The sequence below is a fragment of the Pocillopora damicornis genome, chromosome 11, assembly GCF_964200805.1.
Source record: "Pocillopora damicornis chromosome 11, jaPocDami1.2, whole genome shotgun sequence".
Taxonomy (NCBI): Eukaryota; Metazoa; Cnidaria; class Anthozoa; order Scleractinia; family Pocilloporidae; genus Pocillopora; species Pocillopora damicornis.
The window spans coordinates 6081202-6101366 of record NC_142680.1 but is presented as its reverse complement, the minus strand read 5'-3'; the positions used below and the strand labels follow the sequence as shown (position 1 = coordinate 6101366).

Here is a 20165-nt window from a genome sequence, read left to right as displayed (position 1 = left end):
AAGAAGAAGAGTTCACTATGATGAATGTTGACCACAATGGTGGCTTAGTTATTTTTTCAGTTCAGTACATCTAATTTAGAATAATTCTCTGTGGTACATGTACGAGTTAATGATAGGTGATTTTTTTTCTAGTGGAGCGATTTTCAATTAAATGTCGAAAATAACCGGAATTGCATTGGTTTTTCTTTACTTCGCCCCGTAATTGGTCCAGAAAACTAGGGCCACCTTCTCGACCAATCAGATTCAAAACTAAAACCAATCGCGACTTTGTCACTTGCGTTTTCCCGCGCTTCTGGGAGTTTGCTTGTTTTTACCTCGAGTTCTCATTGGCTCCCGGATAAATTTTCCTTGCAATGATTGGCTGTTGTGATTACTTTGGTTTTAGTTTTACAACACTAAATCGAAAAGCGCTCTTACTATCGTAAACTAAAAACACATCGTGTTGAATATTTACATTGATTCTCAAATACTCACGCCTTCAGCAGTGACTGTAAGCAAAAAATAAACATTTGTTATTTCGGCCACAGAAAAAGAGCTTGGGGTTCACTTTCACTCCATGTTTCCATGTAAAAGGACATTAAGAGATTGGACTGCACTTTAGTCTAACATTTTTATACTTGGCTTCGTGTATTCTTATGAAAACAAAGTATTTTTTAGCACAGCCACCATGTGTACACCAGATCAGCAAGAAAAAAGGGGTTCTGATAAAGAAACTCATAACCATCTACATGTATGCTTGCGCACCAGCATTTTACTAATTGATGAACTGTTCTACATTCAATTACTGCGAGAATCCTCACGCAAAATGGTTTTCTCAGCAAATGTATTAATAACCCTTTGTACAACATGATGTCTATGTACTTCAGGAAAGGAATATTTAATGACCGTCATGGGAAAACAACGTTAACACACATTAGGGTTTTATACACGAAACGTCAACGTTATAGCTTCTCTGTACAGAAATATAAACAATATAGCTTTAGGGACCGGTCATCATGGTTATTGCCGGGGGTGGGAGGCTTGGAGGATTTAGGTTGTGTCGCAATGAAATCCCAACATAAGGCAAATAATACTCTTATGATTCCCGCCACTCATTGCCAATTAATTGGCGGTCAATTTATACCCTGTTGGCAACGACTGATACCCCTCCGCCCTGAAAACCAAGTGAAAAATTACTGATTCCTTAGTACCTCTAATAAACTTTCCTTAAAATGTTCAACTCTTAAATAATGACTTTTTATCCACAATAAAAAAGTTCGAAAATTATTTTACCTATGATTGCATTCTAGAGGCGAGAATGTTTTCTCTTTCACTCAGCCTTACTTCCATCCACTAAAGAAATTTTACCGCCTTGGTTTAGAACTAAAGGTACACATAGCATCTGAAGTTTCTCATGTACTTTCTTCGAAACAGCTACCATTTCTTCTTCGTTAAGAGATTCTAACAGTGATACAACAGCATTAAGAACGTGTCTTTCTTTCGGACGAGATTCAAACGTCCATTCTTGGGTGTTCTCCATATCATTGTTAAGTTCTTCTTCAATCTCATCCGGTGCTTTATTGTCTTCAGCTCTTCGCATTCTTTGAAGAATATTCTGGTTCAAGTGCTTCCTAGTGTCAGATATGAGGTTTATACCTCGTTTCCAGGCCCTCAACTCCATCTCCCCGTCGCCATCTATGTTGATCCAATTAGTGGCCATCCATTTCTCGCCTTTAGTGACGTCACAGTGACCGTAGTACATCCTGTTATCCAGTCCCCCGATCCATGTACCATCATCATTAGGCACATGGTTGTACCACATAACAGCCTTGCCTCGTTTCGGTTTGATGACCAGTTTGCCTTTAGCACAGTACTCGTGTGAGTTACATTTTCCAATAGCATTGTTCATCCATTTCTGCAGATAGGGAACATTTGATTAGAAATAACTACCGGAACAGATTCAAGAAATCGTTAATATAGTCTGAAACGAAGAAATTTAGCTTGCAAAATCTGAATTTGCACTTATTTGGTTTTCTATACATTTACTAGTTATTGCTGAAGTAACTCAGGTCTGATAACTTTGCTCTGACAATATCACTTGTAAACCGAATTCAAATAAAACAAACCTCGTATCCTTTGTGGCGCATGAAAAATTTTCCACGCATCTTCTCCCCGCCAGGAACCCACCACTTTCCATCTATTTGTGTATTTCCCTTTAATTGTCCAGCGTATTTAATGGAAAAATCTTTGTTTCCTTGATTCAAATACTTCTTGCGGAATCTTATTATGTTTCCTGTCAACAGACTGTCAATCAATTCGAATTCCCCGCTGTCGTCAAATCCTTTGCCATAAATAACTTTATTAGCACCATCCATTTTAAATTGTACATCCACTTCAAAGGTATTTCGACTTCCGGTTGTCTTGTCGTAAGTGAAAAACCCTGTCCAGGTACCAGAGTTGTTCATGATGTCATCCTAAATAGAGATTAAGAGGGTAGGTTTGTGAAGAAAAAATGGCGCTGCGTCAGTGTTCGGTGTTAGGGGGGGGGGGGTGGGGTGTATAACAAGATTATCTGGTTTTATCCTCTGAGTTAATGATATAAACAGGCCACCGTAAAGAGTTTCTAAAGCTGACCCGTTGGGGTTTAGCCCTTTACGAGAGCTAAATTGTGGTAGACCATTAAGTTACTGCAAATACTCATGCGCCTCTTCTCTGTCAAGAACTTCAATTTTCTAATGAGCCCCTTTCTCTGAGGAACCTTCCTTGTCTAGAAGTTAACGTTTATATGAGCTTCTTTCTCTTATAAGCACATGTACCCTGGTATCTTCTGCAACTTCATGTTCCTAATAATCACCATTCCTCGAACTTCAATTATCTATAAGGCTCCATTCCTTAGCAAGCCCTCTCCGTCTAGAACTGCAAGCCTATATTCTTCCTCCACGGTGAAGATCTTCAATATTGTAGTTAAGACCCATCCTCTATTAAACCAACCACCTCCCTGAAATTTTGAGTTTACCCCATTTCGACTTTCAAGTTTTTAATGAGCTCCTCTCCCTTATAAACGCTACTTCCCCCGTCTACAACTTCAAGTTTTTAATGAAATCGTCTCCTTTATTGGCCCCTGTCCCTGTTTAGAACCTTAAGGTGCCGATCTGTCCCTCTCCCCCTCCCCTTCTGGACGGACAAAAATTTCTAAACTATTTTTCCTTCATTAATGCTGCTTAATGTTGAAAAAACAATTTTTATCTTACATAAGGTTACATCTTTTAAAAGTTTTGCATTTTACGTATTTTATTACCACTATCTATATATGGGGCCAGACTAAAAAATAGCTTCTTCCATATCTTTGCCAGGTGTTTGCATCGACTTACCTCAAACTTGCTATTTGCAAGTGGCATCACCAATTCCCCTCCTTCATCGACATCGTTGAGGAAATAAGCTAGTGTTATGTACCTTTGGAAATGATATAGAGAAATAACTGTTTATTTATACCTAGTACGGTATGCAACGCTCTGAAATCTTTAAAAATTTTTTTCTGATTGACTTCTTCCGGATTGACTTCTCCCACTTCAAATTTTTGTTCCACAATTTTTGTCCCACAGCATCGAAGACGTGTGGTTATGAAGTCCTTTTTTTTCTCGGTCCCCTTTTTTTGGAAATTCTTCAGTGTGGGAAAAAATGTGAAACATAGATAAGAAAGTCGAAATGGATTGGAGAGGTGTCCTAGTTGTCTCAATTTTCATGCTTTTTTTGGGTAAATTGTCTTTCACATACCTGCATATTCTGCATTCTTTCATGTCTCCGTACAGACAGCAGGGAACACCCTCAAATTTAGGCTCACTATCTTGTTGGCAATATTGATAGTTGTTTTCTTCAAACTGCATCACCTTAAAATGAATTGTACAATGTCAAAATAACGACTTGGCTGTTGCGAGATACGTTAATGAAGACAAAATGAGGTGAGTGTGAGTGGTAATAAAAAATAATGAAGGAAGACAGAAAATGAAGATTGGTCAGGTGCGAGGTATAAGAGGACTGTTGATGGAGCTGACGGACTACGAATTTGGGTCGTGCTATTGGTCAACTGGTCTTTCAAAGAAAACCTTAAAAAGATTGCAAAGTTTTTCAGAATCATAGAATTTTTCGTCATCTGAGAACAACAATAAAATAACAACAACAAGTTTGCGTGTCACATACGGAACACTGTTATCTTGCTCACCGCGCGCAGAGTTGTTTCGTTGAAGAAGTAGCGACAAGGTTACGTCATGTCTATGTTTACGTTCCTAGTTCCTTTCATTTTTTGTGGTAGAGGTTGAGGGTTTGTTTTTTTTCGAAAATATTAGTCCCGTTTACCTGCATGGGTTCACTCTCCTGAATAATTTCCTTTGGTATTTTGGTAACTGCTTGAAGCCTGGAAGAAAACTTTACTGTTAGAAATACACCTGTTGTAGACCATACGTTAGACTATAAAAAAAAAAAAGTTATACCTCAATAGGTTCCTATATAGGTGTTGACTATTGATGTAGTTTAGAGTGTAGCTGGGGGGGCGGATCATCGGTTACATGTCACATCTTACCCTTGTGTTACGTATTTTGTTATTCATGGTAGCAAAAAAAATAAACGTGGTATACCCTCCAATGTTCGTGAGAGGCTAGTATAGAACCAACCTCTTCCCCCCACGCCCCTCCCCTTTATACTCTGTTGGCGGCGACTGACCCCCCCTCTGTTCCAGGTGAAAACCATGTGATCCCCTTTAAACTCTTCCAAACACCCCTCCCCCCCTCACCCGCGGTCACTAATCAAGAGTTCCTTGTCCGGCATATCTTTCCAAGAATAGACCCGCCATCTCCTGTTATGGTTGCGTTTCTAGGAGACATTTTTTTAAGGGATTGACTCGCACTAAGTACTATGAGTGGGAGATCTCATAGGCTACAACAAACGTGTAACTACCGACCTTTCATGGAATCCATGCAATAAGTCAGGCTGATATCTCAGCAGTTCGTCCTCATCATGCCACAGCCAAGATACTCCACTGTTAGGTATTCTCCTCAGTGACGAATCATTCAGAAGGCCAGCAATGTATTGTCTTATTTCCTCCAGTTCTACGCTTTTGAATTCAGTCAGGTTGATTTTTCCTGTTCAAAAAAAGGAAAAAAAAAGACGTATATTGTTAATGAAGGTGAAAACTTCAAATTATTTGAAAGCGGGGAACACCCTCTTACTCTTATAGATCATATTGAGTTACCCTTGATAAATTCAGGATCGTATATCGTGCTTTAATGGGACACAAACACTTACCATTATCATCTTCATCCAAGTTTAATGTTTTCATCCTGTTAAAAATAAATGAACGAATCACTAAGTAAAGAAGCAACTTTTTACGAACTCATTTCTCTCCCAGTTTTAAAAAAATATGTTGACCAATAAATCCCACTTACATCTCGGTGGCGTTATGTTTTGTAAATTTAAGATCCATTTTACCAGGGATCAGGACAATCTGTAACAGCAATGGAAAGAAAAGAAAGTTAGTATACAATGCTTATCACAGGCAGTAAGTGATATGAAAGAATTTATCTTTAAACTCAAGTTCAAGGATGGACTAAGGCATTGCGAATCACAGATGAACCTCTCTATGCCCGAGTCTCCTCCTTGATTCTATAGATAGGCTATTACAAACAACAATGGTAATTAAATTCTTAGATAGAGGATAATCCATCGACGCGTGTAGATATGGAAATTCTCTTCAGGTATCTCGATCTTATTCGTTCGCTGCACTCACGACTGAAATATGAAAAAATGAAGAGAAAATCCATATCTACAGTAACTATGTATTATTAATTTTTGTTGATCATACGTCGATTTCATGAAAGGTGAACACTTTACTATTCATTTATTATTAGCCTGACAGAGTGGCGCAAAAGGAGAGTGACGTGTCAGCAGCTGATTGGCGATATCAAGGACACGTACAAAATTATCGTAATTTCACACTTATACAGTTATGGCTTTTCTCAGGGCTGGAAATCTTTGTAAAATACCGTAGTTTATATAATAATACATTTAATCCTACTATTTAGAGAAGTCTTGAACAGGACTGGTGGTGGAAATGACTGCGTGACTGTGACTTCGACTAGGTCATAGGTCATAGGTCACGGTGTCATTCACAAGATGTGCTTGTTTATTTGTTTGTTTTATCTGAGAATGTGTTCCAAGAAGAACTATTAAGAGACGCGATTTTACCAACCTCCTCTGCGTCAATGTATTCATCACTATTCAAGTCCCACTGTTTGAAAGTGTTCAGAGGGTCTTCATAGTAAACACCTCGGCTATCTGTTTTCTTAGGATTATCATTGAGTTTTTTGTTTTCAGCCATAGCTATGATGAGTTCACATTCGTCCTCATCAAGAAAATCGGGAATCTCTGTAAAATTGATGAATGAAATTGAGAAAAGCAAGTTTTTTAAATGAGCAATGTTCTACAGGCATGGTAGCAATTCCAACTACTATAGCATTATTAGACCATGCCTCGCACATGATGAGTGTAGAGTAATCCTCCTCTCACTTAAATCACTCTCCGTGCGAAAATTCCATAACTCCCAAGATCAAGTTAGTAATTCTCCCTACTGAAGGCCATACATTTCCTTATAAATTATACGTATAGGAGACACAAAAGAAACAAGACAGCGGGGCGAACTTACAGTGGGGCGAAACCACAAGTTACCCGTTAGCGAGTATACCATTTATCATGTTTTCATGTGGCAAGCGCTGTGTATATTCAGCAGTTATGACGAAAGTGTTTCTGTTGTTAATAAACGGATCAATATCAGTATCTGAGCAACTGCACACCTACCCCTTCCCTAACCCAACGACAGTCATATGGTAACAAATCAGGGCTTAAAGCTAGGCTAGGGGAGGGGTAGGTGCGCTGTTGTTCAGGTATTGACTTTGATCCTAATTATTTCATAGGACTGATCTCTTACCAAATACAAGAGGACGCATGCTCAGGGTTTTCATGTGACGTTTGATGCCAGATAGAATTTCAATCTCTTGAATGTGACCAACCTATCCAATTTGTAACAAAGGTATCATTACTGCAATGTTTACATTTGCAAAGAACCTAAATTGTTTGTAAAAGTTCGATTAAATATCAACTCATTTTACGACTTGGCTATAAGACATGTTTCAACAAGCTGCGCATAATGGCGGTTTCGTATGATTGCAATGGTTAGAGGAATGTTTTTTATTGGCTTCCTTTGCATTCTTCCTGTGTGAGTCTCCCCACTCAAGAACACACATCGGCTTTCCTTTCTGAGCATCATTGTTTGAGGTCTGGTAGAGTCGCGACTAGACTCAAGAAAGAGAGGGATTGGATCCGACAGAAGAGCGTTATTTCAAAGGTAAACTGTGAAGCTTGCAATTCTAAAGTCAGAGTGTATGCATGATCTCTCTGAAATAAACCAGGCAATCTCGCAAATTACTTGTATTTTTCGGTCTGAGAACATTTCGATGCGACCTTGAAATTTCTTTTAAGCTAAGTTTGCGACACGAGATTGGTAAATGCTAAATCCTTCTACTAACTTTGATAGCGAGATTTATCTAAAAATAGCTTATTTATTAAATCATTGAGCCTGCATGGAAGTCCAGTCTCTTAGCGTTATTGTCTCCTGGTTATGGGCATTAGCTTGTAAACTTATACATGGAAAGTCGGTGATTAAGACAAAGATATAAATACCTATATAATCTGAACGCAATAATGGCATCTAATAAATTATATTCAAGCGAGATCAAAGAAGAATTAAACTTGCCTTAATTCCATCGACAACTGGAATCTGAAGTCCAATCCATTCCGTAGTTGTGTTGCTGTTAGATAAAACTTGTTTATCATTGCTTTCTGATAAATTGTTATGAACCTCGTTACTTTGTCGTCCCTCTTTCAAATCTTGTGAAAGACTTTCTACTTGTTCTGTCTTTTGTATTCTTGGTATTTCTTCCTTTAAGTCCACAATTTCGTCGTTCTGAACGTATTTAATTTCATCTATCGTGTCACAGAAGCCCTCTTCGTTTTCATCGCTATCGCACGTGTGTTGATGTATTGAGATATCTTTTGCTTTGATTTGTAAACCCCTCGCAATGATCAAAACCAAACCTAAAAACCAGACAAAGCGGTGGGATGTTCTATCCGCCATTAGTTGCATCAATCTTGCCTTGTTATGCTCCCGTCAAGGCCTCGGAACCTCGGTCAAAAAATTCTTCATAAATTAATGATCCAAAATATTACGGCTCAGAGGTTTTTCATTCATGTAGAATAAATTGTTTTACTCTAAAGCAGCCATATGAAAGCGTATGATGCCACCAGCGTCTGTGATTGGTCAGTTTGAATGAGCAGGGCAGGTACCAGAAGGGACCATGAGCGTAAAAAACGGGAGGAAGCCTTTTCAGTGCAAAGTGATTCGGGTATTTCGTAAGATGTTGTGCAGTCTAATGTTTTGCTTTTATTTTTTCCGTTGTATTCAATTTATTCAATTGCTCTCATATGGAATAAAACCTTTTGTTCTCAGTTCAGGGAGACAAAGGCAAGAACAAAGAGCAGGGATGATCAATGATGGAAAAGCTGGATTATAAAAGACGTTCTTGAAATATCCAGGCTAAAGTTTCGCATGATACCCAGAATGATACACAAACCATTAAGTGTATAGAGATCCTTTTTAAGTCACTCATGCAGGGTAAAGGTCTTTTTTGCGTCGCCGAACAAGAGAAAAGTCACGAGAAACGACTTCGTCGAACCTTAACAGTCTCTGAAAGGCAAGGAGTTTCCGGGGTTGCCAAAGTGCAAGAATAGCATGCCCGAATTTAGTAGGATAGCCTAAAGTTGATATTTTTGACCCTGGCTCACTAGGGAACACCAGGGTTCCTGTATTTCGACAGCAATTTTTTGGAATACTTGGCATTTAGAATGGTTGCCATGACTTACCAAGAACTCATTAGAAAAAAAAAAGGATCATATGATCGTAATGAAGACTAATTATATCGAGAGAAATGAATGTAACTCGTTTTGTAATAATTGAACGCTAATTAGATATGCATAATTTAGTGAATATCAATTACCGGAAGGAAGTCGCTTTGATCGTGACTAATTTCATTATAAAATTATATTGTAAGCTGAGTTAGAGAGATATTGTTTTTGTTTATTATTAGTTTTTTTTTTGCCTTTTACCGCACGGCCATAGGCTGAAATTCTTGCGAGTTGCGAGGTTCCTGTTTGTCTGGTCGACAGCTACAAATTAAAGGGGAAGAGAGATAAAATGCGTGACAACTGCCTGTCACACAATACTTATTTTCTCAATCGAGGTCGTACGCTGGCCAGTGTTTACTGAAGTTTACATCCGCAATAATTTTCGAGAAAACATTATGGATTCAGTAAGCTGCTGTAACTTGGTTATTCTTAGATAAGTTAAATTTATGGATGTCTGGCTCTACATCTGACATCTCAGTGAGGGCCATTGTTAAATTTTGTTTACAAATGATATGCAAATGTGGTGTTCACGGCCGTGAAATCAACTAGTTACGGGAAAGAAGCCATCTAAAAGATCAACTATGGCGCCGCCGCGTGCGGATAACAAGAAATTCTCGAAGGAAAGATCAAAACAAAAGGCAGCAAAGAAGCCCTCGAAATCGTCTCTTCCTTCTACGGCAGTGGCCGTCGCTTTAACCGCTCTGGTAGCGATATGTGTAGCTATGTATTACAAGAATGGATCTGGGATCGAGACGAACCTCCACCAAGCGACGAAGGAAAGAACCAAAGAATCAATGGGAACTTCAAATTTCAAACGAAGTGATACGAATGCCGATTTTAAAGTTCTACCTCGGTTAAATGGTGTGAAGGTAAGAAATAGAGATCCAGTAATACCTCAGAAAATAAGTTTCAGCTCAAGAACTCATCGTATTAGTGACGTGTCGTTGTATTTAATTCAATATTAAGTTAACAGCTATTTTCTTTGTATTTAATGTATTTCTGCTACCTTCACTCTATTGTGTATTTCGAATATATTGTAGGCACAAACTTAACATGCAATTTAGGATCGCAAGTTGTTGTTTAATTGCATTTTTTTCAAATAAACTATGTATGTATGTATGTATGTACCATAATATCTGGATAACTTATTCCTGCTTGTTCGTAGAATCATGTTTGTCCACAGGTTATTTATTCTTTGGTCATTTTTAGCCATTCAGTAACGGAGTTTTTTTTTTTAACCATTTTTGCGTCTAAGTTTGTAAAAATATCATTTGATCTTCATCAAGATGAACATTATATCGTTGATGAAACAGACAGAATATGCCAATCCTGTTGAAACGTGACAGTCACGTAACGCAATCCTTATGATTTAAAGATGTATCTGTAACTGTATCATGAGGTGGAGGTGTTTTCAGGTGTTATCATTGCGCCCCCCCCCCCCTGAATTAGCCTCACATAGACGCATATTTTATGAAAAAATTATGTTTACCCTTCAGGTTGGCCATGTGCAAAAAAGACAACTAAGCCCAGGAAAGGTGTATGAAATTAAAACACTTAGCTTAAGACCGCCTATCTTCGGTAAGAAAATTAAAATTTTCCTAAATTCTTTGTCTTCCATTTATTTATATTAAACGCAGTATTGACTCATTAATAAATTTCATGTCTTGATCTCTATTTCTTGTCAGAAATTCCCGATTTTCTTTCCGAAGACGAATGCCAGACTATAATAAACCGAGCTTCCAAGGCGGGCCTGGACACCAGTGAGGTCCAGGACCCTGAAACGGGTATCAACATTGAGCCAACCAATAAGGCGACATTTCACAGTTGGGATTACAATAGCGATGGTGTCATTGACAAAGTGGAGGTACGAGGTCGTAGACAATGCTATCTTAAATTTATTGGCATTTTGCTCAAGGTGTAGTCTCGATATCCCACAAGTATTAGTGTCAGTCAATCGTCTTCAGCTTTCAACTCATCTCCCATCAGAGCAAGTGTCAGGCAATTCTTCTCTGGGTAAAGAGGGTGTGAAGAGGTGTAACCCCCTGCTCACCTTGGAAAGTATTCTTTTGTTAAGGGCGCGGGTAGTTATCTTAACAATTTTCTTGTAATTCTTTGACGGATAAATTTAAATGAGCAAAGAGGAGACAAAATCGGGCAATCAACCTCTAGATAACAAAACTCTAACTCTTTTAATTCCTTTTTTGTAGGTAATGCATAATCTTGTTGATCTCAGTGATTTATACTTCTCAGAAGAAGACATCGCAAAAATGTAAGTGGCCCGTCAGGGTGGGACGTTATCGTCATCATTTCCTTATCCTCCTTCGTCCTATTTACAACAAATATAATCCTTTGTGATCATCGCCGTTACAATTAGGGAGACGTCACATGTTAATCACTTCCGGGAGTTTAATGGTTAAGACAAGGCTGTAACTATGTTTTTCTTTTTACTAAACGTCTGTAGGTTTGTTGAGCTGAAAGTAGACAAGAATAACAATGGTTTGTATTTTGTTCTTTTTTTTTTGCTATTCTCCTTGCACTTAACCTTTTTCTTTGGGTATTTAGAAACCAAAGGATGATTTTTTAACACAATGTAAACTTTCAGTGGCAAAATTTCGATTTAGAGTAATATGGGTCAATATTACTCACGTTGCACTATTTCTGCCGTTAGTTGACAATTAACCTTTTTTTTTTTTTTTTTTAAGGTGTTATGGATTTAAAAGAGTTCCTTGCAGTGACGACAAACAAGATTATGAAAAGTCTTCATAACATGGCAAAAAAACTTCCTCGGGTGAAAAGCCGAAACAGTCAGCAAACATGGTTGGATCATCGAAAGATCAAAGGACTCAATGACAGGTAAATAAAAAGAGGTTAAGGGAGTGAGTGACTGCCTTTTGTTGACTTTTCCATCTATTTTCCGCACAATTTTGGAAGTTACAAGTTGATAACCTCCTGGTTTTTAAGAGGTAATAGGATGGTCGCGCGACTTGGTGTCAATGGAACTTATGGGAAATTTTTATTTGGAGTATCTTGAATAATTTGCGGTCCACTTAATAGGTTACTAAAATAGGAGTAGCCAGATTCTGGTAGCCAATTTCTAAATTAAAAAAATGTCTAACAAACTTTCTGAAAACGTCAAAACATCTTTTAAAAACTTTTTTGCATTAAAAAATTAATCATTGGCTTTCAGAGTGGCGGCTCTAACAAAGCTTCCAAGGGCAGTTATAGAGGAGAGTGAAGAACTTCAGGTAAGCATTCCGTTTTTTTTTTTATTGAAAGAATCCATTGATCTATGTTTCCGCTGTGTTTAAGTTAGTAGAGGGATGAGGTGGCGGTGATAATAACCTTTCGTGACCCTTCCCGAATGATAAGTGGCTCGATGCTGTTATTCATTCATTCTTTCTTTTTCTTTTTCCTTTTTTCACTCGTAGGTTGTCCATTACCATCCCGAGGGCCACTATCACTGTCATCATGATTCCCAAGATTTTGAACCGAACGTTCCCTGTTGTGCTTTCCGTGATAGAAATCACTGTCGTCTTTGCCGGTAAAAAAAATAGATTACGTGCAGTTTTCATTGGTGCTGCTGCGCAAGCATTATGCTGGCTTTTCACGAGGTTTACAGAGTCGAGTTAGCCTGCCAGCAATATTAGTACTTCTCCACGAGCGTTTATACGCCCAGGAGCGACTTGAGCGAGGCGAACCCGCTAAAGGTGTTCAAGGGGTCTAGAACCAAGCCCCAGAAAACCTCTCCCCGACTCGTCTCAAATCCACGCGCGGGCGGAGAAACGGACTTCCTGTGGCACTAATTATGTGCGTCTGCTCGTAAGTTAGAGTCGAACCAGCCCGCCTTGTTTACAGGCGCGAAAACTTACCCACAGGCTAAGAAGTCATATTTAACTAGTGGGTAATCTTCCCCACAAATAATATTCGGTCGGGTCTGGAGAAGAGCTGATGGTGAACTCATGGTGAGAACGTGTATGCAAACCTAATTGTGAGAAATGCGGAGAGGGATTTAGATTTTAGTTAGATTCAGTTTCGTTTTAAATTCCATTGGTTGAGTAGGTGGCAGAAATTTCGTCGTACATGTGAAGGGCATACATGTGTTAAGATCCCCTTGTTTGGTCATGTCATGTTAAGCTCTCGTTGGGAAACGAGAAAGATCCCATTGCGTGACGCGAGGTAACAAACCTTGATAGAAGGAGTCTAATCTCTAGAGGATAATATAACTGACTAGAGGATATGTTTGAAGTAAATTTTGAAGAGCCTCGACCATTTTCTTACAGGTATATTACAGTGTTGTACTTTTTAAATGATGTGGAAGAAGGAGGCGAGACTGCCTTTCCAGTTGCGGATAATGCAACATTTAACACAGAGGTAAAAAATAAACAGCTAACAAACAATAACAAAGTTTTTTTTTCCTAAACGAATGTGCCATAAGGTGTTAAATTTTACTGTGAAAAATTTCCCCCTGCATTCCAAATTTTAACCCTCACTACTCACAAGCATAAATTACCTTATATGTCAAGTTTGAAAATGTGGGATCTGATCAGTATTTTAGCTGATAAAATAATATCTGATCTTTCTTTGATCGCTTTCCAACTTGATATTCGTCCATGGCAAACACCAAAGAATTGAAATTATCGCTGTCCACACTTAACCGTTTGTAGACGTTGGTGAAAATACTTGAATTAACTTGAAACGAGATGTTCCTTTTTCAATCTTTCGTTATTTTGGATTTAAGTTTTCGAGGAATAGTGAGCAAAACGAGTGTTCATTCTTCACTGGCATATTCTGTTGCCTTAATCTTTCACTCACAAGATCTGAAAGTCAATTCTCTCTCTGTCTTCCTACGTTACTCGTTTTATTTAAGCTCAAAGACTTTGGTTCCCAATGAAAGAATGTTCACTAATTGATGCCTTCCCCTCTTCTCATTATCCATGTGCTTTCAATTCTTGTGATATTGTAAGGAGAAATTCCATTTTGAGCACTCCTGGCAGTAATAGGGTGAAACGTTACGCTTCAACTCAGCATTACGTCGTTCAAGCGAGGAGATAAAATGCATCCATCTCATTTAGTTGTTTTATTTCCTTTGAATCCAGGCGTGGGCGGAGATCACCAAATTTCGCTGCGACCTGAGCAAGCATTGTCACAAAGCCAACTTATTTGTAAAACCTCGTAAAGGAACAGCCATCCTGTGGTACAATCACTTGCGGGATGAAAAGACTGGATGGCACGGGAGACTGGACGAAATGACTTACCATGGAGGATGTGATATCATCAAAGGAGAAAAATGGATTGCAAACAATTGGATAAATATCCTTGGAGACTCGCGAGAGACTATGGTTTCGTACAAAAATCCTAAGAAAAAAATTAAATGAGAAGCCTTGAATTTTTATTGTTTTAAAATAACACTAAAAAAGATTGTGACCTTGTTCTCAGCGTCTTCTCTCTACTCGTCCTCCAAAATCAAAGAGAGACTGGGGCGGGAAAAAAGGGACTCTGAGAATGTAACTGAATTGGTGTTTAACAATGCACTGACGCCTTTTCTCTCGAATTCATATTTTTATCCTTCCAAAAATAATTCTAGCCTCCCCCCCCTTTTGCGGTGATTTTCGGGAAGTAATTCAGGGGGTCGTATTTCTCTTAATACACTTGTCAAATCTAATTTTACTACCTTATAAATATTAAGCACCGTACCAGGACTGTTTAAGGTAAGAAAAACTTTTTTGATGAGTTTTCTCTGTAGAATTCAGCGGTTTTCGACGTTACCCTGGGGCAATTGCCTCAAGAAACTATGAAGCTGGCATTTGTGCCGGGAGGGGAAGGTGTAAATGTAGTCCTTAGACACCACTGGAGGTAATTAGAAAAATAATGAAATATTGAAACAGGTAGAAAATTGTTTTTAACAAATAAAATTTTAGTTTATCTTTGGTGTTGCGTAATTTTTGTAGTTGTCTTTTTGTTTGTTATTATTTGATCAATATCAGTATTTAAGCAACTGCCCACCTACCCCTCTCCTAACTCAACAACAGTCAATTGACAACAAGTTAAGGTTAATGTTGGGTTAGGGGAGGGGTAGGTGGGCAGTTGCCCAGATACAGATATTGATCCGTTTTATTTGTCTTTGGTACCTTCATGCTTTGTTCACACTGAGGCCAGAGAACACGTGACCATGGCCACGCCTTTTATTCTGTCTGTTCCATCCACAGAGAATCGCGAACAACATGTTAACACCCAATATTCGATAAGTTATCCTCCCGGCCCTTCCAATTGCTGTGCGTTGTTTTCTTGAAAATTAGTTTAGACAACACATCCCTCTAGTCAGCATTATTTGTCGGACGAGACTGTAGATATCGGCCACATAGGTATCCCAGCGCCGCGTGAACGTTGGTCCGCAAATCACACGTAAAATGGGCTTCTCCTTTTCAGTCTCAGGGGTTCGAATGACCAAAAGGAAATTTCTCCTTCTTGGTTGATTACATTTCCAAGCGTTCAAGTAATGAGAAGAAAGAAAAGTAGCAACTGTGCTACACAGAGCTGAGAATTGATTTTAAGATCTTTAAACTGATTCAGACAACATGATTAGAACTGGCAGAGGATGAGTGCAATAGCATCCCCTGACCCTGGGACCCTGGGAACCTGATTCTCTTCTCCCCTCTTCTTCCTCTTTAAAATTGAAATAAGTAAATACAAGCCTCGGTTTATGAAGGTTTGTTTTCCTAAAAGGAGGGACGAAATTTTTCTTGTACCTCTTCATTTCGCAAAGTAAGCCTCGGCTTAGCTTCTCCCCACCTAACTACCAAACCCTCCTCCATCATTTCATGCAAATTTTAAATCTGAATTGCTGATAATTTTTCACAAGCACGTGATGATGCCAATTACTATTCAATTCCTCTTAACCTTCAGCTTCGCTACTCCTTGTTCCATGTTCATGTATGTCTTTCCGAAAAAAGCAACGGAAACTGCTCTATATGTTAAATTGACACGCTTACTGGGACAATTGGTAGCGTTAGAACTTTCAGGCTACGCCAGCCGAGTTAGCAAGGACTCAACCTATCCAAGAGCGACTCGACTTAAGCTGAAGATGAAAGCAAACTCGAACGTCGCACGTGGTTAATTAAGGTTCCTCCGAGCTTGTCGACTTCTGAAAGACTGCCTCGGTAAGTACAGTTATTTTGTACACCCCGCTTGAAGAGTTATCGATGTACCTTGTTTTACGGGATTATGCTTTCTTACATTTCTCATACTGAGTAAATTTGAACTTAAAACTCTCGAAAATTTGCTGAAATAACAGTGCATGTTGTTTATTTTAGAAATAAATCAACGTTTTTGTTCAGAGAAGGCAAGGTAATTCGGCACTATCAACTGAGTTGATAACATAAATTGGCCACCGTAAAGAATTTCTAGGCTGACGTTTCGAGCGTTGGCCATTCGTCATTCGCTTTGACGAAGAGCTATCGCGAGAAAAGTCAGCTTTAAAACTTTTAATGGTAGCTCATTTACGTTATCAATTCAGTTGATGATACCAAATTACCTCGTTATACCCTCACCGACGCAGCCCCAAAGTTTCTTAAGAAACTTACCCTCTTTATTCATATGTTTAGAGAAGATCTAGAGTTGACTTGAAATATGTGCTCGAGACAAAAAGAATCGTATGTCTGCCTGTTCAAGTAGGAGAGGTGAATTGTCACTCATGCTTGGGCTCAGGACAATGGCTCGCACGCTCAAAGCGCCTCAATTTTGGAATGTAACTTCAAATAGCAATTTTTCAAACTGAAGCAATTAAATAAATCTGGTTTTAGTAACTGGGCTGATGATATAGCTGTCCATCGTAGAGAGTTTCTAAACCTAACGTTTAGAGTTTTAACCCTTCTTCAGCGCGAATCTGCAATGTGATACCCCACCGGCGCAGCGCACCACAGTTTCGGCTTTACAATCTTACCCCTTCATTCATTTGATGTAAATAAAAGTTGAACAATTTGAAAGTTAAAACGGATTGTGGTTGGAGTAGAGGACAAAATTCCGTTCTACACCCATACTTCATTATGCAAAAAGCAAAATCATGGCACAAATAATAGGTTGTCTCTAAGACAACATCTTTCTTTAAAATAGTAATTTATAATTAAGGGATTCAACGTAAATCTTTCCAAAATATACAATAACAGGTTCTTAGGGTAAATTGTGCCTTGATATTATTTAAGGTTCATGTTGAAGTTCGGGACAAGAGCGCGTGGCCAGGGTTCAAGGGACAGGCGCTGGCGAAGCAGGTTGATGAGCTTATTTTTGACAAAGTAGGAGAGGTATTACAATTTTTTTTAATGTGTTTACATAGAAGTTAAATGCAGATTTTTTTTTACCGTGATTATGAATTGCAAAAGTCTTTTTCTGAGCCGTGTTAAAACGCGTGCCATTTTGGAATGTCTTGGAAAAGATTGGTCCCAAGGGTAATCTATTGTTTTCGCAATTTATCAATCAATAGTGTGGGTACCAAATCATGACGTCACATATCTTGGCGCATCTCGTTTCGGTAGAATTTCCAAACAGTGCTATTTTTCAAGGCGAGAACAGAGCTTTGGTAGTGATTTAATTTCCTTGTATTTCGTAATTAATTAATTTTCCTCTCCTTTTGATGCATGTTATAAGTTGTTTATAAGATTATTTGAATTATACGCTCATTTTGATTGGCTTTTTTATTAACTAAAATAAAGCGTGAAGTGTAGTGAATGTTTTATTTGTTTTGCTCTCTACAGTGTTACATGTACAATGCACTAAAGATAACAAAGACGTATAGTGTTAAGGACAATTGATAGTACATCATACATCTTTTCTTGCAAATTGATGGCAGTTTTCCTTTCATCGAACAAATCGCGGGAGGACTCAAATATAAATAAAAGCTGCCGTGAACTAAAAAACGAGAGATATCACATAAATTGGCTGACACATAAAAGGAAGAAGTTTGAAAGAATGTTTCGAAATAAATTCTCTGAAAATTGCTTGGCTATGAAATAAATCATAAATTCCTATTAGGGCGTTTCCTTGTTTGCCTTTATCCATGACAACGTTATTGCAAATTTCTGTATGCATTTCGTGAATTGTCATTTAATTGTGTCTTAAATTTCTGAAATATTTTGCTTTGCTCGGCAAAGTTCTCGAGGATTTTAGCGTGAATTTATCCCATTAATATAGAGCATTTTTTCGATAACATGGAGGGCAAAATTACTAAATCCTGATTGGATGAGACACAGGACATTTTTCCTTAATTTTGGTTAGTGTCCTAAGCAAATTTACTTGAAATTGAAAACATTGAAAAAAGTTCAAGTTTATTTAATTTCATCGACGACGAATATTTTTTTAGCAGGGCTGATTTTATTGCTCTAGCATCGTGGCACAAAAATACATTTTTTTGTTTAGCTGATTCGTGCGTTTTATTCATTGACGTTATAACTCGGTGCTGAAATGGCTTCCTACGAAACTACTTGACAACGTGCGTTTTTGACCTCTTAACAAAAGAAAATCTTGCCCTTTATATCTAGCATACCTTGCTACCTTTATACATAGTATAAATCTTGCAACTTCTGAAAACAAGCATGACGTCTGTCCTTGATTTTTCTCAGCCCAAACAATTACCTGGACAAATTTTGGTCCCAATTCAATCGCTTATACAGAGATTTATTGCTTGTGATGAAAGGTCAAAGTTATAAAACTAGAAGAGCTGGCGTTGTTTATCCACTCCTCCAGAAAAATGCTGCCAGATTTCAATTTAAGAGTACACTCGCTTCCAGCTCACGTTAAATGCGATGAAGTCAAATATGGGCTTTTTAAACTGTAGGAAACAATTTACAGTCTTGACTGTGTTGTTTCTCTATTCATTAAAGACAAAACAAAAAGATGAACTAATGAATTATCTCATGGTAGCAAACTTATTTGTTTTTCTGGATAACTTTATTTGTAATTCTTTTGGAATACAATTCACACTACTTTAACTTAATGATAATCATTTTCATGTTTCATATTTTTTTTATTTGTAGGATGTGAAGTGGTACATGCTGAAGAATAATCCACCGAGAAGCCACCAAGTTTTTATTTTAACTATCAATCAATCAATGCATTGTAATTAATAAAGAATGACTAAGCTTGTTTCTTTCGAACGATATCATGATGAAAAAGAAAAAGCAAGTTTTCGGTTGGAGACACTGTGCGCTTTTGAAAGGAGTTTGTAATTTGCGTAAACAGAACTAAGTCTATCAGCGGGAAAAAAAGGGATGTGCTTTTTAGTTTCCGTTTTAGTTTCCGTTTCGGAGAGAGTTGAAAAAAGCCAAGACTTTTGGTGGGAAATTTTCTACCTTTTTTGTGTATGGATGGTTGCCCAAAGGAAAAAAATGTCTGTGGTCTTGAATCAAGTCTAGTGTTGATTGAAATATATACTGCCTTTTGGCGGGAAAAATCTTGCATGTGCTGTAGATTTTCTCCCATCAAAAGTCGAGTATATGTTTTTTTCAATACCAGACGCTGTTCAAATCCGCAGAATTTTTTTTCCTCTCGGCAACCCTCCATACGCAAATTTTTTTAAAAGAGATAGCCTATATTTTGACTAGTTACCAGGCTCCTTTTAAAAGCGCACATTTTTTTTAATACTTTGTTGGTAAGGAAGGGAGATTGATTTGTTCATCATAACTTGTTTTATTACATTTTGAATAAATAATTTAAATGCTGATTACAAGAATTTGTTTACTGAGTTAAATTAAGTAAAAATACAATAAAAGTATTTAAGAAAATTATTACTAGTCAAAGATTCAGTATAAGCTGCGATAATGGGAAAAATAAAGACAAATTTCTAAGTAATATTTCAAATCGACTGACCAAAATAAATGATTTTGCAAGTCAGTCATCTGTAATATTGAAAAAAATTGGTTGAAAAATATAACTAAGCCAAAAAGTCAGTTTGACTGACCAACCTAACGAAGTCTAATTGTATTGTTTACAGAATTTTACAGGAAAAGTATATTGAAGTCGAATTGACATGCTGAAAAAATTGCTTAAATTAATTTACATGTAAAAGTTGCATCAAATTCTTAAAGATGTTTCTTAAAGTACATTTGGGTGAAGGAGAATTTGGCATATCTTAGTAGTGAACATTTCACTAAAGTTTCATGAAAATATGGTGCTAACTGCTGAATTTT

The 20165-nt window shown here is 37.8% G+C and overlaps 2 protein-coding genes and 1 long non-coding RNA gene across 3 annotated transcripts; 2 read left to right on the top strand and 1 right to left on the bottom strand.

Annotated features, from left to right (window-relative positions):
- Positions 1-729: 729 nt before the first annotated feature.
- On the bottom strand, positions 730-8273 carry LOC113683727 (uncharacterized). The gene is made up of 11 exons (XM_089187476.1): positions 7781-8273; positions 6956-7037; positions 6221-6396; positions 5418-5476; positions 5278-5312; positions 4934-5114; positions 4333-4390; positions 3754-3866; positions 3351-3432; positions 2106-2453; positions 730-1894 (listed from the first exon to the last, which is right to left on the bottom strand). The coding sequence occupies exons 1-11, from the start codon at positions 8168-8170 to the stop codon at positions 1310-1312; spliced, it is 2109 nt and encodes a 702-aa protein (XP_089043602.1). The 5' UTR covers positions 8171-8273; the 3' UTR covers positions 730-1309.
- Positions 8274-8533: 260 nt separating this feature from the next.
- Positions 8534-14915, top strand: LOC113683731 (transmembrane prolyl 4-hydroxylase). The gene is made up of 10 exons (XM_027201002.2): positions 8534-9857; positions 10485-10566; positions 10674-10852; positions 11196-11257; positions 11450-11484; positions 11691-11841; positions 12176-12233; positions 12417-12529; positions 13269-13359; positions 14085-14915. Exons 1-10 carry the CDS (start codon positions 9570-9572, stop codon positions 14361-14363), a joined length of 1338 nt encoding a protein of 445 aa, XP_027056803.2. The 5' UTR covers positions 8534-9569; the 3' UTR covers positions 14364-14915.
- Positions 14916-15868: 953 nt separating this feature from the next.
- On the top strand, positions 15869-19128 carry LOC149037168 (uncharacterized). Its single transcript, XR_016181115.1, has 3 exons — positions 15869-16145; positions 17187-17285; positions 19014-19128. It is a non-coding gene; the product is annotated as an uncharacterized LOC149037168 (long non-coding RNA).
- Positions 19129-20165: the final 1037 nt, after the last annotated feature.

What these genes read in the sequence shown, in the direction of transcription:
- LOC113683731 (XM_027201002.2), top strand. Translation starts at nt 9,570, where the DNA reads ATGGCGCCGCCGCGTGCGGATAACAAGAAATTCTCGAAGGAAAGATCA. An exon ending in CTTAAGACCGCCTATCTTCG is followed by an intron (nt 10,567 to 10,673) that starts GTAAGAAAATTA and finishes ATTTCTTGTCAG; the next exon opens with AAATTCCCGATTTTCTTTCC. An exon ending in ATGCAACATTTAACACAGAG is followed by an intron (nt 13,360 to 14,084) that starts GTAAAAAATAAA and finishes CTTTGAATCCAG; the next exon opens with GCGTGGGCGGAGATCACCAA.
- LOC113683727 (XM_089187476.1), bottom strand. Translation starts at nt 8,170, where the DNA reads ATGCAACTAATGGCGGATAGAACATCCCACCGCTTTGTCTGGTTTTTA. An exon ending in CTTGGATGAAGATGATAATG is followed by an intron (nt 5,115 to 5,277) that starts GTAAGTGTTTGT and finishes TTTTTTGAACAG; the next exon opens with GAAAAATCAACCTGACTGAA. An exon ending in TTGCAAATAGCAAGTTTGAG is followed by an intron (nt 2,454 to 3,350) that starts GTAAGTCGATGC and finishes ATCTCTATTTAG; the next exon opens with GATGACATCATGAACAACTC.